We start from the raw sequence: 15,493 nt of genomic DNA on the forward strand, positions 1-15,493 counted from the left end.
AGTGACTGGAGAGACTGTGGGACACCCAGGGCCGTGACACCAGTGACTGGAGAGACTGTGGGACACCCAGGGCCATGACACCAGTGACTGGAGAGACTGTGGGACACGCATGGCCGTGACACCAGTGACTGGAGAGACTGTGGGACACCCAGGGCCGTGACACCAGTGACTGGAGAGACTGTGGGACACCCAAGGCCGTGACACCAGTGACTGGAGAGACTGTGGGACACCCATGGCCGTGACACCAGTGACTGGAGAGACTGTGGGTCACCCATGGCCGTGACACCAGTGACTGGAGAGACTGTGGGACACGCATGGCCGTGACACCAGTGACTGGAGAGACTGTGGGACACCCAGGGCTGTGACACCAGTGACTGGAGAGACTGTGGGACACGCATGGCCGTGACACCAGTGACTGGAGAGACTGTGGGACACCCAGGGCCGTGACACCAGTGACTGGAGAGACTGTGGGACACCCAGGGCCGTGACACGAGTGACTGGAGGGACTGTGGGACACCCATGGCCGTGACACCAGTGACTGGAGAGACTGTGGGACACCCATGGCCGTGACACCAGTGACTGGAGAGACTGTGGGACACCCATGGCCGTGACACCAGTGACTGGAGAGACTGTGGGTCACCCATGGCCGTGACACCAGTGACTGGAGAGACTGTGGGACACCCAAGGCCGTGACACCAGTGACTGGAGAGACTGTGGGTCACCCATGGCCGTGACACCAGTGACTGGGGACTGTGGGACACGCATGGCCGTGACACCAGTGACTGGAGAGACTGTGGGACACCCATGGCCGTGACACCAGTGACTGGAGACTGTGGGACACGCAGGGCCGTGACACCAGTGACTGGAGAGACTGTGGGACACCCATGGCCGTGACACCAGTGACTGGAGAGACTGTGGGACACCCAAGGCCGTGACACCAGTGACTGGAGAGACTGTGGGTCACCCATGGCCGTGACACCAGTGACTGGAGAGACTGTGGGACACCCAAGGCCGTGACACCAGTGACTGGAGAGACTGTGGGTCACCCATGGCCGTGACACCAGTGACTGGGGACTGTGGGACACGCATGGCCGTGACACCAGTGACTGGAGAGACTGTGGGACACCCATGGCCGTGACACCAGTGACTGGAGAGACTGTGGGACACCCATGGCCGTGACACCAGTGACTGGAGAGACTGTGGGTCACCCATGGCCGTGACACCAGTGACTGGAGAGACTGTGGGACACCCAAGGCCGTGACACCAGTGACTGGAGAGACTGTGGGACACCCAGGGCCGTGACACCAGTGACTGGAGAGACTGTGGGACACGCATGGCCGTGACACCAGTGACTGGAGAGACTGTGGGACACCCAGGGCCGTGACACCAGTGACTGGAGAGACTGTGGGACACCCATGGCCGTGACACCAGTCACTGGAGAGACTGTGGGACACCCAGGGCCGTGACACCAGTCACTGGAGGCTGTGGGACACCCAGGGCTGTGACACCAGTGACTGCAGAGACTGTGGGACACCCAGGGCCGTGACACCAGTGACTGGAGACTGTGGGACACCCAGGGCCGTGACACCAGTGACTGGAGAGACTGTGGGACAGCACCCAGGACAGGGCACATGTACCAAAGACCCAAAAGACAGAGTGGGACATCAGAAAAATTTGAGAAATACTCCTTCAGAAATGGAACTCTAAGAAAGCAAAAGAAAACAAATATCTGCAGAAATAACAGTCAAGACTTCAAAATCTGTTAAAATGCACCCACCCTCAGGTCGAAGTAGCTCAGTTTAGAAAACTAGACCCAGGTGCATCACAAACGGCCAAAGTCCAAAAATAAAAGAAAATCATGTATATAGTCAGAAGTAAGATATTTCACAGTAAGGAAAACAGAAGAATGAGAAAATTCCTCATCAGAACAGTAGAAAGCAGCACGAATAGAACCACCTTAACACGCCCAGGGAAAAACACAGTCCACTTAGAACCGTATATCCTGTTAAAATGCACTTCAAAAGAGGAGGAGGAATTAGGGCCTTTTGATCCACGTAAGAGCTAAGCCTAGGCAGAATGTCACTGCAGAAGATCTACAAGACAATATATATTAAATACGGCACTTCAGACTCAAAGAAAATTATCCCTCTTGGCAACACGGAGTCTGAATGAAGAACTTAAGAGCGCCAGAAAGGTACAAAAATGTACACATCTTCGAAGGCTATGGAAAACAAGATCCCACTACACACCTATTCGAATGGCCAAACACAAAATACTGACACCACCAAACACTGGGCAGGACATGGGCCTCAGGAGCTCTTACTCATTGCTGGTGGGAGTGAAATGGCAGCTTCTCATTAAACACGGTCTCATCACACGGTCCGGCAATCAGGTTTGTTTATCCAAATGGGCTGAAAAGTTGTGTCAAAACAAAAACCTGCACATGGGCGTTTACAGCAGCTTTATGAGTAACTGCTGAAGCTTGGAAGCTGCTAAGATGTCTTTATGTGTAACTGCCAAAGCTTGGAAGCTGCTAAGTGTCTTTACGCGTAACTGCCGAAGCTTGGAAGCTACTAAGATGTCCTTCAATAGGTACGTAGATAAACAAGCTGCAGCACACGCCCAGGATGGAGTATCATCCAGCGCTAAAAAGAAATGAGCCATCAAGCCACAAAAAGACATGGCGAAGCCTTCAGTGAACATGAAAGAAGCCAATCTCAAAGGCTACATACTGTACGTGTACACCAAAGCACATCCTCATCAGACACCTCAATACACCAAAGCACATTCTCATCAGACACCTCAATACACCAAAGCACATCCTCATCAGACTCAATACACCAAAGCACATCCTCATCAGACTCAATACACCAAAGCACATCCTCATCAGACTCAATATACCAAAGCACATCCTCATCAGACACCTCAATACACCAAAGCACATCCTCATCAGACACCTCAATACACCAAAGCACATCCTCATCAGACTCCTCAATACACCAAAGCACATTCTCATCAGACACCTCAATACACCAAAGCACATCCTCATCAGACTCCTCAATACACCAAAGCACATTCTCATCAGACACCTCAATACACCAAAGCACATCCTCATCAGACTCAATACACCAAAGCACATCCTCATCAGACACCTCAATACACCAAAGCACATTCTCATCAGACACCTCAATACACCAAAGCACATCCTCATCAGACTCAATACACCAAAGCACATCCTCATCAGACTCAATACACCAAAGCACATCCTCATCAGACTCAATATACCAAAGCACATCCTCATCAGACACCTCAATACACCAAAGCACATCCTCATCAGACACCTCAATACACCAAAGCACATCCTCATCAGACTCCTCAATACACCAAAGCACATTCTCATCAGACACCTCAATACACCAAAGCACATCCTCATCAGACTCCTCAATACACCAAAGCACATTCTCATCAGACACCTCAATACACCAAAGCACATCCTCATCAGACTCAATACACCAAAGCACATCCTCATCAGACTGCTCAATACACCAAAGCACATCCTCATCAGACTCCTCAATACACCAAAGCACATCCTCATCAGACTCCTCAATACACCAAAGCACATCCTCATCAGACTCCTCAATACACCAAAGCACATCCTCATCAGACTCCTCAATACACCAAAGCATATCCTCATCAGACTCAATACCCTAAAGCACATCCTCATCAGACACCTCAATACACCAAAGCACATCCTCATCAGACTCCTCAATACACCAAAGCACATTCTCATCAGACACCTCAATACACCAAAGCACATCCTCATCAGACTCAATACACCAAAGCACATCCTCATCAGACTCCTCAATACACCAAAGCACATCCTCATCAGACACCTCAATACACCAAAGCACATCCTCATCAGACACCTCAATACACCAAAGCACATTCTCATCAGACACCTCAATACACCAAAGCACAACCTCATCAGACTCAATACACCAAAGCACATCCTCATCAGACTCAATACACCAAAGCACATCCTCATCAGACTCAATACACCAAAGCACATCCTCATCAGACACCTCAATACACCAAAGCACATCCTCATCAGACACCTCAATACACCAAAGCACATCCTCATCAGACACCTCAATACACCAAAGCACATCCTCATCAGACTCCTCAATACACCAAAGCACATCCTCATCAGACACCTCAATACACCAAAGCATATCCTCATCAGACTCAATACACCAAAGCACATCCTCATCAGACACCTCAATACACCAAAGCACATCCTCATCAGACTGCTCAAAACCAGTGGTACTGAAAAATCTTCAAAGCAGTTGGAGGAAAAAAACCAAGAGAGGACTGAAGATTTCCTGCTGGAGGCAGGGCAAGCTGGAAGACAGAAGACCTTGTACATCTGAAGAAAACGTCAGCAGGCTGCGGCGCTCCAATGAAAACTCCTCTACGCCCATCCCCAAACACCCAGGTTGCCCAGTGGCTGGCCCTGGTTCTCACAGCTCCTGGCACAGGCTCACCAGCAAGACCCCTGACTCTCCCACACCCATCATGCAAGTGGTCCTGGTCCTTCACCAATAGTCCCTGAGGCCAAGCCACAGTCACCTCCCAGCTGGGGGCCGGCCCTCCCCATATCCCATCACCATGCATGCCCACATTTCCCTCACTGATGTGGACAATATGCAACCCAACCAGGCTGCACCGTCCCACAGGGCGCTATTAACAATGCAGACCTCAGCCGGGCGCGATGTCTCACGCCTGTAATCCCAGCACTTTGGGAGGCCGAGGCGGGAGAACACAAGGTCAAGAGATAGAGACCATCCTGGCCAATAAGGAGAAACCCCATCTCTACAAAAAATACAAAAAGTAGCTGGGCATGGTGGCGGGTGCCTGTAATCCCAGCTACTCGGGAGGCTGAGGCAGGAGAATCGCGTGAACTCAGGAGGCGGAGGTTGCAGTGAGCCGAGATCGCACCACTGCACTCCAGCCTGGCGACAGTGTGAGACCCTGTCTAAAAAAAAAAAAGCAAAACAAAACAAAAAAACAATGCAGACCTAAAGTAGCTTCCACACCAAGAACAAAACTTGGCCTCATGACCTACTGTCCCCACCCCGCCCAACCTCTGCCCTCTGTGCCCTCAGCTTCTCCTGGAGACCCAGGCCTCTGTCCTCTGCATCTGCTGTCACGCCTGCCAGGCCTCTCGGCAAACTTTCAGCAAAGGAGGCCCATTCTCCTTCATGTTTCAGCTTAAATATCACTTCTAGGAGGCTGCCCCGACCACCTCTACTCAGACGTGGGCCCTCCTCACATCCCGTCATCGTGGCCACAATTCCCTTACTGACGTGAACAATACGTAGCCCACCACGTCATGCCCCCGGTGCACCCCCTCGCCCGTGTTGCTCACGACTTATCCTGGACCCTCCAAGAGACATGCAGGCCCCCAAGTGAGATGACAAGGACACCTGCCGCCCCAGCCCCCACCCGATCCACCACAAGGCACCCCGGGCTTCAAATCAAGTTTAATAAATAAAACAGCAAAGGGGGGTTCAAGGCAGTTATCACTTCACAGTGTGGTCCTTGGTGGGGTGAGGGATGGTCGAGTCCAACTCGGAAAGGGGCTCGAGCACAAGAGGCTGGACGACACCCGGGGCAGGGTGCGCCGCCGCCCACGGAGGACCCCACTCCAACGTGTAAACAGAAACAGAAACAAATGAGGGGGCCAGGGAGGAGGGGGACCAGGACTCCAAGCCATCTTGCTAGGAAGCTTCCCACAGAAGGAAGACCTGCAGGGCTGGGGAAACAGGCTGGAGTCTGGCCCCTGCGTGGCCAGCAGGGCTGGCTCCTCCGGAGGCTCCCTGCCTTGGTACCGGGGGAGGACAGCAAAGGGGGATGTAAATCACCTGTCTCCTCAAACCCACGCCTGGGGTTGCTGAGGGACCCCACCCCAACCGCTCAGGATCGGGGAGCAGGGATGGAGAGGGAAGAGGCAGGTGGGGGTGTAAAGTGCGGCTTTTCCTGAAGTGGAGACAATGGGGTGGGAAGGCGAGGCTGGGGTGGGGGCCGGACAGCGAGGTATATGGCTCTGTGCCCCACGGGGTTGGCACTGAGTAGCAGCTGCCCACGACCCCCAGGGCTGGGGCAGCCCGTGGCCCTGCCGGGTGTGGAGAGACAGAGCCAAGCAGGGAGCTGAGGGCGCCCCGGCGGAGGCTGCTGGTGCGGGGCAGGGCGTCCTGCCCGTCTCCCCGCTGGGGCAGTGACGCCTTCCCTCGCCTCTGCTGGCTGGAAGGGACTAGGTGGCCGGCTCTGCCCTGCGTCCCAACGGCGGGGTCTTTTCTGTCCCCGGCTGCCCGACGGATCCCACGTGCAGGCAGCGGCCTGGACCCGGGTGGCAGTGCCGGGCGCTGACGGCGCTGGGTGGGGCCATGGGTCCATTCTGTGTGGACAGGGGCGAGGGCTCACGGCCCAGCCACCTCACCCCAGTCCTGACGTGTTCTGAAGCAGAAGGAGGTGCTACCCCAAGGCCCAGGGGGTGGGGAAGGGGTCAGGAAGACTGACAGAGGCGGGCCCAGCGGCAGCGCTAAGTCCAGTCTGGGCCGCATACGCCGCCCGCGGCCAGGAGTCAGCAGGTCATCACGTTACAGCTGCAGGGGAGAGACCAAGAGAGACGCAGAGAGTGTCAGTGCGGCCCCACGTGCCTGCACAGCCCAGTGCTGAGCGCTGGACTCGAGACTCCCAGCCTTGCCTCCCCCACAGCCTATGGCAGCCGGGCCCGGGGTGCCCTGAGGGGAGCTGGTGGCTGGAGCAGGGGTGGGACAGCCTGGCACCTGCCCCCATTTGTGGAGAATGTGGACCACATGAATGTATTCTCCAGTCAAAAAATACATACAAGTAAAGAATAAACCTAAAGACACACTGAGAGCCTGCTCGTGGAGCCACACTGTCCTCGGGTCCTTGGGGCAAATGCCTCCCACCCTCCTCTGCTCAGCCTGAGGGCTGGGGGGACCTCGGTTGGAGTGTTGCGGAGGCCCTGGGCATGGGGTGGCACTCACTGTGACAGGGGCTCCGAGTGTAGCCCGGGGGCCGGGCACGTGGGGTGGGCGGCCAGGAAGGGGTTCACGTCCCCAATGCCGATGAGTCCAAACTCGGTGACCGACAAAGCCACCTGTGCAGGGGCCACAGTCTCCTCCGGATCCCCGCTCAGGTCCACATGGCTGGAGATAAGGGGCAGCTCCTTGGGCAGGGCGAAGTCCACGGCCAGCCTTGGGCTGGCGTCTGGCTCCGGAGCAGTGACAGCTGGCTGGTATGAGGCTGGGTCGGCCAGGGCTGGGGGCCGATGGGACAGGGGTACAACGGGGGACTCATCCAGCTGCTGGAAGGAACACGGCCCTGGCTCCGAGGACGGGAGTCCATCAGAGGCCACTCCGGGCTCATCGAGACCACCGGCCGTGCCATCCACGCTCAGTGGATCTGTGAAAGAGAATGCAACAGAGGGTGGGGCCTGCCCACAGCCGCGGATCCTGTGCAGGCTCCTGCCTAACTTTGCTGGGTCCAGCAAAGCCTGTGGATCCCTCCCCAGAAAAGCCTCCACACAAATACAAAAGACACCAGTTACACTGAAATCCGGAGCCCCAGGTTAAGGGTCTCAGCTTTAGAAGTAGATTTTAGTTCATCAGACCCACAGTGGGTCACAACCCACATCTTTAAAAAGAGCAGAATACAATAGACTTAGGTGTAAACAATGCCGGGGGCACTGCAGAGGGTAAATACAGGGTCTGTGGAATACACAGACTTAGGTGTAAACAATGCCGGGGAGTGCACTGCGAGGGTTAATACAGGGTCTGTGGAATACACAGACTTAGGTGTAAACAATGCCGGGGGCACTGCAGAGGGTAAATACAGGGTCTGTGGAATACACAGACTTAGGTGTAAACAATGCCGGGGGCACTGCGAGGGTTAATACAGGGTCTGTGGAAGTTTTGTTCCCACAGGCAGCGCAAGGGGCCTCACCACAATTCTAGGAAGTAGCCGAGGTGGACACCCTTTGGCAAACAAACCATGGAAACAACCAGACTCTGGAAATGGGGGACCCTCCCAGACTCAACCATCTAAACACAGAGCCAGAAAGCAAAGGATCCTCGTTTGCACCCTCCCCGTGTGGGTCTCCACCTTCGGACGCCACATCAGACACCACCACCGGACATGGTCCCTACCCGAGGCCCTGCTGTGCTCCGTCATGGCCTCAGGTGCAAGATCCTGGCGACGGCTCCAGACACCCTGTCCTTCCTGAGTGTCCTGGTGACGGGCTAAGTCCCCACCCTGGGGCAGGAAGGCCCTCCCCGGAGACTGAGGCCTGGTAAATACCCCAACCTCACCATATGGGGCTCCCCAGCAGTGGGGCCACATGCACCCCTCCAGCAAGCCCAGAGGGTAAGCGTAATCCCTGCCCTCCCCTCTCCCAGCCAGGTGTACAGAGCGGCATCCACATCACGTGGCTGCCCTCCGCCACCCAGACGCCCACTCCTCCTGGCGAGGCTGGCCCAGCACAGGGCGCCAGGCAGGAGAGGCTCCACCGGGCCTCAGTCACGGCTCCAGACCCGTGGCCACCCCCAGGGCAGGAGATACTCCCCAAGCCTCACCTGTGCGCATCCCAGTCAGGGTGTCCTGCTCCGGGCGCGGACGGCCGGGGCCATCGGGGTCGCTGCCATCCAGGTCCTGGTCTGCGTCCCTGTGGGGAGAGGGCGCCATGAGGGGCAGCAGACAGGACGGACGCCCCCACCCAAGAGGTGCCGCCCAGGCGCCCACGTGCCCACCCCCGGCGGGGTGGCCGCGTGTCGTTACTGCTGGGGAGTGCTGCACGCACGTGGTTCCGGACGGGACGTACTTCCTCCGGCCCAGTCGCGTCTGCTGGGCGAAGTAGTCGTAGCGCTCCGACTTCTTCCACAGGTAGTAGTACTCGACACACTCGCCCACTGACCGTGTGCGCACCTGCGGGGAGGGGTCAGGAGCCATCTGTGTCCCCGGCTGCCCAGCCCCGGCACCTGCACCACCATCCCAGGACGTCCTGGGACCCCGGGACAGCACAGAAGGAGCACAGCACCCATCACTCTCAGATAACGCAAGAGCCCCCGACCCATGACCCCAACAGGCCCACAGGCTATGCCCACCACAGGGAACAGGGGCTTGGAGCACTGTGGCACTGCCTCCTGTTTCAAGCCCCCTCAGAGCCCTCCAGCTCCTGGCTTGAGACCCCTCTTTCCCTTCTGTAGCATCAGCCAGACAAACGTACCCTCCAGGCCTCTGTCTACTGCTCACCCACCCCATCCCAGACCATGAGCCACCGGCCAGTTGCGTCCACCTCATCTGCCTGCTTCTCACAGGCCCGGGGTGGGAGTGGGAGTGACAACCCCCGGGTCCACAGACTCCTGGACTGAGCCCCTTTCCCGGGAGGAAGAGGCACAAGCCCGCGGCGCCTGCTTTCCCACCGAACACATCCCCCCAGGGCCCAGCGAATGCTTCCCAAGTGCACAGAAGACACCACGGAAGGACACATGGGTTCTGTGAACCCCACAAAATTCACGACGTGGCACATAAAGGCCAAACACACACGCACACAAGGCTTCAGGGAGACGAGAAGGGACAAACACACACGCACACAAGGCTTCAGGGAGACGAGAAGGGACACAGACACACGCACACAAGGCTTCAGGGAGACGAGAAGGGACAAACACACCCACACAAGGCTTCAGGGAGACGAGAAGGGACAAACACACACGCACACAAGGCTTCAGGGAGACGAGAAGGGACACACACACACACAAGGCTTCAGGGAGACGAGAAGGGCCAAACACACACGCACACAAGGCTTCAGGGAGACGAGAAGGGACAAACACACACGCATACAAGGCTTCAGGGAGACGAGAAGGGACACACACACGCACATAAGGCTTCAGGGAGACGAGAAGGGACACACACACGCACACAAGGCTTCAGGGAGACGAGAAGGGACACACACACACACACAAGGCTTCAGGGAGACGAGAAGGGACACACACACACGCACACAAGGCTTCAGGGAGACGAGAAGGGACACACACACGCACACAAGGCTTCAGGGAGACGAGAAGGGACACACACACACAAGGCTTCAGGGAGACGAGAAGGGACACACACACACAGGGCTTCAGGGAGACGAGAAGGGCCAAACACACACGCACACAAGGCTTCAGGGAGACGAGAAGGGACACACACACACGCACACAAGGCTTCAGGGAGACGAGAAGGGACACACACACACGCACACAAGGCTTCAGGGAGACGAGAAGGGCCAAACACACACGCACACAAGGCTTCAGGGAGACGAGAAGGGACACACACACACACAAGGCTTCAGGGAGACGAGAAGGGCCAAACACACACGCACACAAGGCTTCAGGGAGACGAGAAGGGACAAACACACACGCATACAAGGCTTCAGGGAGACGAGAAGGGACACACACACGCACATAAGGCTTCAGGGAGACGAGAAGGGACACACACACGCACACAAGGCTTCAGGGAGACGAGAAGGGACACACACACACACACAAGGCTTCAGGGAGACGAGAAGGGACACACACACACGCACACAAGGCTTCAGGGAGACGAGAAGGGACACACACACGCACACAAGGCTTCAGGGAGACGAGAAGGGACACACACACACACAAGGCTTCAGGGAGACGAGAAGGGACACACACACACGCACACAGGGCTTCAGGGAGACGAGAAGGGACACACACACACACAAGGCTTCAGGGAGACGAGAAGGGACACACACACACGCACACAAGGCTTCAGGGAGACGAGAAGGGACAAACACACACACACACAAGGCTTCAGGGAGACGAGAAGGGACAAACACACACACACACAAGGCTTCAGGGAGACGAGAAGGGACACACACACGCACACAAGGCTTCGGGGAGACGAGAAGGGACACACAGCAAGTGCGTTCCATGTGGCACCTGGCACAGAGCTGGGCACACACCTGGCAACACCTCCAACATCTCCACCCGGGAGGCTCATCCCACAGAGAGCTTGAGGCTGTGGCCACTGCTGGTGATGGCGGAAAAGACCCCCTCACCTGGACATGCTCTGGGCCAACTAACCCACCGCCACCCAGAACGAGGATGCCCAGTGCTCACCGCTGCGAGAACAACGTGGGGTCCTGCCTGGGGGTGAGACCGAGACAACCTCTCTGCAGGGCAAACCTCAAACGCACGTCACGAGGGAACTCTTCTGTGAAGGGCCAGGGTGAAATACGCACTGGCTCAGGCTGACCAATGTGTGCTGGCTACACACAGCCCCTCGCGGCTGGGCCAGGACCTGCCCGGAGCTCCAGAAACACGGCCGGGAGTTACAAAAACACGGCCCGGAGCTATAGAAACACAGCCCAGAGTCCAGAAACACAGCCCGAAGCTCCAGAAACACGGCCCAGAGCTATAGAAACACGGCCGGGAGCTATAGGAACATGGCCCAGAGCTATAGAAATACGGCCGGAGGTGTAGAAACACGGCCCGGAGCTATAGAAACGGTCCTGAGTCCAGAAACACGGCCTGGAGCTGCAGAAACACAGCCCGGAGCTATAGAAACGGTCCTGAGTCCAGAAACACGGCCCGGAGCTGCAGAAACACAGCCCGGAGCTATAGAAACGGCCCAGAGTCCAGAAACACGGCCTGGAGCTGTACAAACACGGCCTGGAGCTACAGAAACACAGCCCGGAGCTATAGAAACGGTCCTGAGTCCAGAAACACGGCCCGGAGCTGCAGAAACACAGCCCGGAGCTATAGAAACGGCCCAGAGTCCAGAAACACGGCCTGGAGCTGCAGAAACACAGCCTGGAGCTGTACAAACACGGCCTGGAGCTACAGAAACACAGCCCGGAGCTATAGAAACGGTCCTGAGTCCAGAAACACGGCCCGGAGCTGCAGAAACACAGCCCAGAGCTATAGAAACGGTCCTGAGTCCAGAAACACGGCCCGGAGCTGCAGAAACACAGCCCGGAGCTATAGAAACGGTCCTGAGTCCAGAAACACGGCCCGGAGCTGTAGAAACACAGCCCGGAGCTATAGAAACGGTCCTGAGTCCAGAAACATGGCCTGGAGCTGCAGAAACACGGCCCGGAGCTACAGAAACACGGCCCGGAGCTCCAGAAACTTGACAGGGGCTCCAAGTGCAGCCCGGGAGCACCACACTCCAGCCACACCTCGCCCCGCTGTCTCCAATCAAAACACCACGTGGTGCTGGAGTCTGACAAGGACAGTCCATCGCTGCTGCGCACGGCACCGCACAGTCACCTGAGCAATGTCCTGGGCCGTACAACCAGCCCCGGGCAGGTGCCTCCTCACCCAAGCCCTTCAGTGGAACACATCGGGCCCCAAATGGAGCACGGTCCCAGGACACGAGGCAGAAGCAAGGCTCGGCAACAAGGCCACAGCCCACTGGTCCTGAAGGGACTCAGTGCCCAACCGGGGCGTGGACAGAGGCGGAGAAGCCACTGGTCAGAGCCATGGGAAGGTTTTCAGCCAGAGATGTCTGACTGCCAAGAGGCTGGCTTGGAAGTTACCACTCAAGAAGCCACAGGGCAGAGGGCACTGCTACAGACATGCAGAGACCCACAGAGGACGTGGGGAAGGTCTAAGGAAGGGCAGAAGGCCCCGGCACTTGGCAGCACCTGCCTGTCATGAGGGTTTGTCCCGGGTGGCAGAAGGACCTGGGTCCCTGGAGGAGGGAACCAGGAGACCCCTGGTCTCCAGGTGTCAGGGGTTCTGCTGTGGGGCCAATGCTGGACACTGAGCCAGCAGGCTCTGCTCAGAGGACACAGACTTGAAGATGAGGTGCCCAGGGCCCTGAGGTGGAATGTGAGGCAGAAACAACTACTAGAATTCAGCTTTTGCCACGTTCTTTCCCAAAGCCAGAGCCTTGTTCTTGTGGGGACAGCAAAGGGGCCCACAGCAGTCAGTAGCAGAAAATGCAGAAGACAGCAATGGGCACACGGTGAGGAGGCGGACACGGGACACGGGGCTCCAGGCCTCCAGTCGGCCGTGTGCTGTGCGCCTGCGGACCCTGAACCCCTCCCCAGATCGAGAAGCCCCCGGTGGAGCCTGGCAGTGGAGTCCGCACCTTGTTGGCCTGGATCAGGTGAAAGTTCTTTCCATGCACACGGAAGCCGTGCTCGAAGTTCCTGCACTCCTCTTCACTCCAAGCACAGAGCCCATCTGCAAACACGGCCGGGGAGAAGGGTCAGCGGCGCCCAGGGCAGGGCCGCAGCGGAAGGAAGGCCCAGGCCGGGGAGAAGGGTCAGCGGCGCCCAGGCCGGGGAGAATGGTCAGCGGGGCCCAGGGCGGGGCCGCAGCAGAAGGAAGGCCCAGGCCGGGGAGAACGGTCAGCGGTGCCCAGGGCGGGGCCGCAGCAGAAGGAAGGCCCAGGCCGCTGCTCACCGGGAGAACGGTCAGCGGTGCCCAGGGCGGGGCCGCAGCGGAAGGAAGGCCCAGGCCGCTGCTCACCGGGAGAACGGTCAGCGGTGCCCAGGGCGGGGCCGCAGCAGAAGGAAGGCCCAGGCCGCTGCTCACCTCGGATCACCTTCACGTTGAACCGCAGCCTTCGCAGGGCCTCCTCCACATTGAAGTTGCATTTCACCAACTCGTACAGCGCCTGGGGAGAGGACATGTTGGCTCTTCCATGGGCTCAGCCCAGGAGCCGACAGCAAGAACTGTCTATACCATCCAGGGAGTGGCATCAGGGGCCGTCCTCACCACCCTCCTGGGCGATGTCAGGGCCACCTACACCTCTATCCAGCGAGTGGCTTCAGGGGCCGTCCACACCACCCTCCTGGGCGATTTCAGGGCCACCTACACCTCTATCCAGGGAGTGGCATCAGGGGCCGTCCACACCACCCTCCTGGGCGATGTCAGGACCACCTACACCTCTATCCAGGGAGTGACATCAGGGGTGTCTACATCCCCTTGCAGGATACCCGGAGGCGTCTACACCTCCTCCCTGATACGTGGTTTTAATTGGCCCCCTTCTGACCTGAGTAGCTGTTCCAGTGCCCTGGCCCCCGCACACCTGACCCCTGCCCTCCCCTCTGCCCTGCCTGGCCCCTGGAGGCACTGGGGTGTGAGCTCTGGCCCACGCCATGGCAGCCCTCAGCCCCTCTGTCCCCGGCATGGCAGCCCCCACCTGCTCACTGTCTTTCACGGCTTCTCCCTCTGGGAGCTGAGGCCCGGCCATCTCGTGCCAACGCCGCTTCACCGCCCTGTACAGGAACTCCTCCACCTCCCTCTCAGGGAGGACGCTGGGGTCCCAGAGCAGCTGGTCTTCGTTCTCGTAGACTGCACAAGCAGAGGGCAAAGGTCAGGTTGCAGGAACCCAATCTGCACCCACACACGCCAGGACAAGCAAAGCAGCCAACTCAGCCCCTGACAGGGAGGAGGCACTGTCCGCCTTCCCTTTCCCAAGCCCTGGGCCGCCATCGCTGCGCTCCTCCTGGGCTTGGTGCTGCTGTGCTCAATTCAACTACCGAGTGGGTCCAGAGCAGGCTCTGGGCACCAGACACAGGCCTGTATCTCAACGACCAAGTGCAGGGAGCCATGAGCAGTCAGCAGGGGCGCCTGATCCAGCCAAGGGGTCAGGGGAAGCTGTGGACAGCCTAGATCTGGGGCAGGGGGATTCTGAGCAAGGACTCTGCAGAGGGGGTTCTAAGTAGTGAGACCAGTGAGGTGAGGCTGGCTTCAGGCTGCACAGCTACAAGGGCACCTGAAATGCAGAGGCCTGAGGGAGCAGCAAGGAGGCCCCCGACTCTGGATAAAGGCAGCTGAGACTCGGGCCTGTGGACAAGCGGGAGCCCCCACAGTTAGGCACTGTCGCGCTCTAACCCTGGGAGCTGAAGAGCCACGGCCAGAAGGTGCATCACCGCTGGGGAGACATCCTGCCCCCGGTAGCTGGTGTGGATGGCAGATGTGCTCACAGAGGGGAGGAAAAGTCCACGACCTCAGATGCAATTGGCTTTCGGCAAAGGGAGGGACGCAGCCTCCAGCTGTGGCGAGGGACGTGACTGGGGACAAGGCAGGGGAGAGCTCAGGGCCAGGTCTGGCAAGGCTCAAGTGCCAGCACCTCTCGATTATCCAGGAAAGAGGCACAGGATCCCAAACAAAGCAAACCAACAAATAAAAAACAAAATCAGTGCACGGGAAGAAATGTGAAAAACGCACTGGGGAAAACAGCTCCACACGGGAGTCTCCACTGCCGGGGGCTGACGCGGTAACTAGCTCCCAGGTTGGTGCTGTGCCCCACCAAGTAGGGGCCTCTCCCGGTCCTCATGGCCATGAGGAAAACAGGCAGACACCACAGCCACCTTTCTCCATCTCCACAGGCGACACCTGAGCCCTGCTTGGACAGAGGTGGTCTCCAAGAAAACAGCAGACCATCT

General features: G+C 57.9%; 2 protein-coding genes across 19 annotated transcripts in view; both read right to left on the reverse strand.

Annotated features, from left to right (window-relative positions):
• Positions 1 to 2,623: 2,623 nt before the first annotated feature.
• LOC129138111 (uncharacterized) lies at positions 2,624 to 6,623 on the reverse strand. The gene is given in 3 exon segments (XM_054673896.2): positions 2,624 to 4,335; positions 5,968 to 6,457; positions 6,539 to 6,623. Coding segments are annotated over 3 exon segments (2,193 nt in total). The 3' UTR covers positions 2,624 to 2,717.
• The window catches only part of MIER2 (MIER family member 2), a 40,897-nt gene continuing 30,931 nt past the window's right edge, over positions 5,528 to 15,493 (reverse strand). For 12 of the 18 annotated variants that reach the window (XM_024351822.3, XM_024351826.3, XM_054673698.2 and 9 more), the window contains 7 exons: positions 14,245 to 14,396; positions 13,635 to 13,716; positions 13,186 to 13,280; positions 8,885 to 9,009; positions 8,661 to 8,749; positions 7,074 to 7,491; positions 5,528 to 6,665 (listed from right to left, as the gene is read on the reverse strand). In XM_024351822.3, coding sequence (XP_024207590.1) covers positions 6,644 to 6,665; positions 7,074 to 7,491; positions 8,661 to 8,749; positions 8,885 to 9,009; positions 13,186 to 13,280; positions 13,635 to 13,716; positions 14,245 to 14,396 — 983 coding nt within the window. In that variant the 3' untranslated portion in view covers positions 5,528 to 6,643. The remainder of the gene's footprint in view (positions 6,666 to 7,073; positions 7,492 to 8,660; positions 8,750 to 8,884; positions 9,010 to 13,185; positions 13,281 to 13,634; positions 13,717 to 14,244; positions 14,397 to 15,493) is intronic. The other 6 variants (XM_054673697.2, XM_054673695.2, XM_063800429.1 and 3 more) reach the window with 1 other exon arrangement.

The sequence above is a fragment of the Pan troglodytes genome, chromosome 20 (assembly GCF_028858775.2).
Source record: "Pan troglodytes isolate AG18354 chromosome 20, NHGRI_mPanTro3-v2.0_pri, whole genome shotgun sequence".
NCBI classification, from domain to species: Eukaryota; Metazoa; Chordata; class Mammalia; order Primates; family Hominidae; genus Pan; species Pan troglodytes.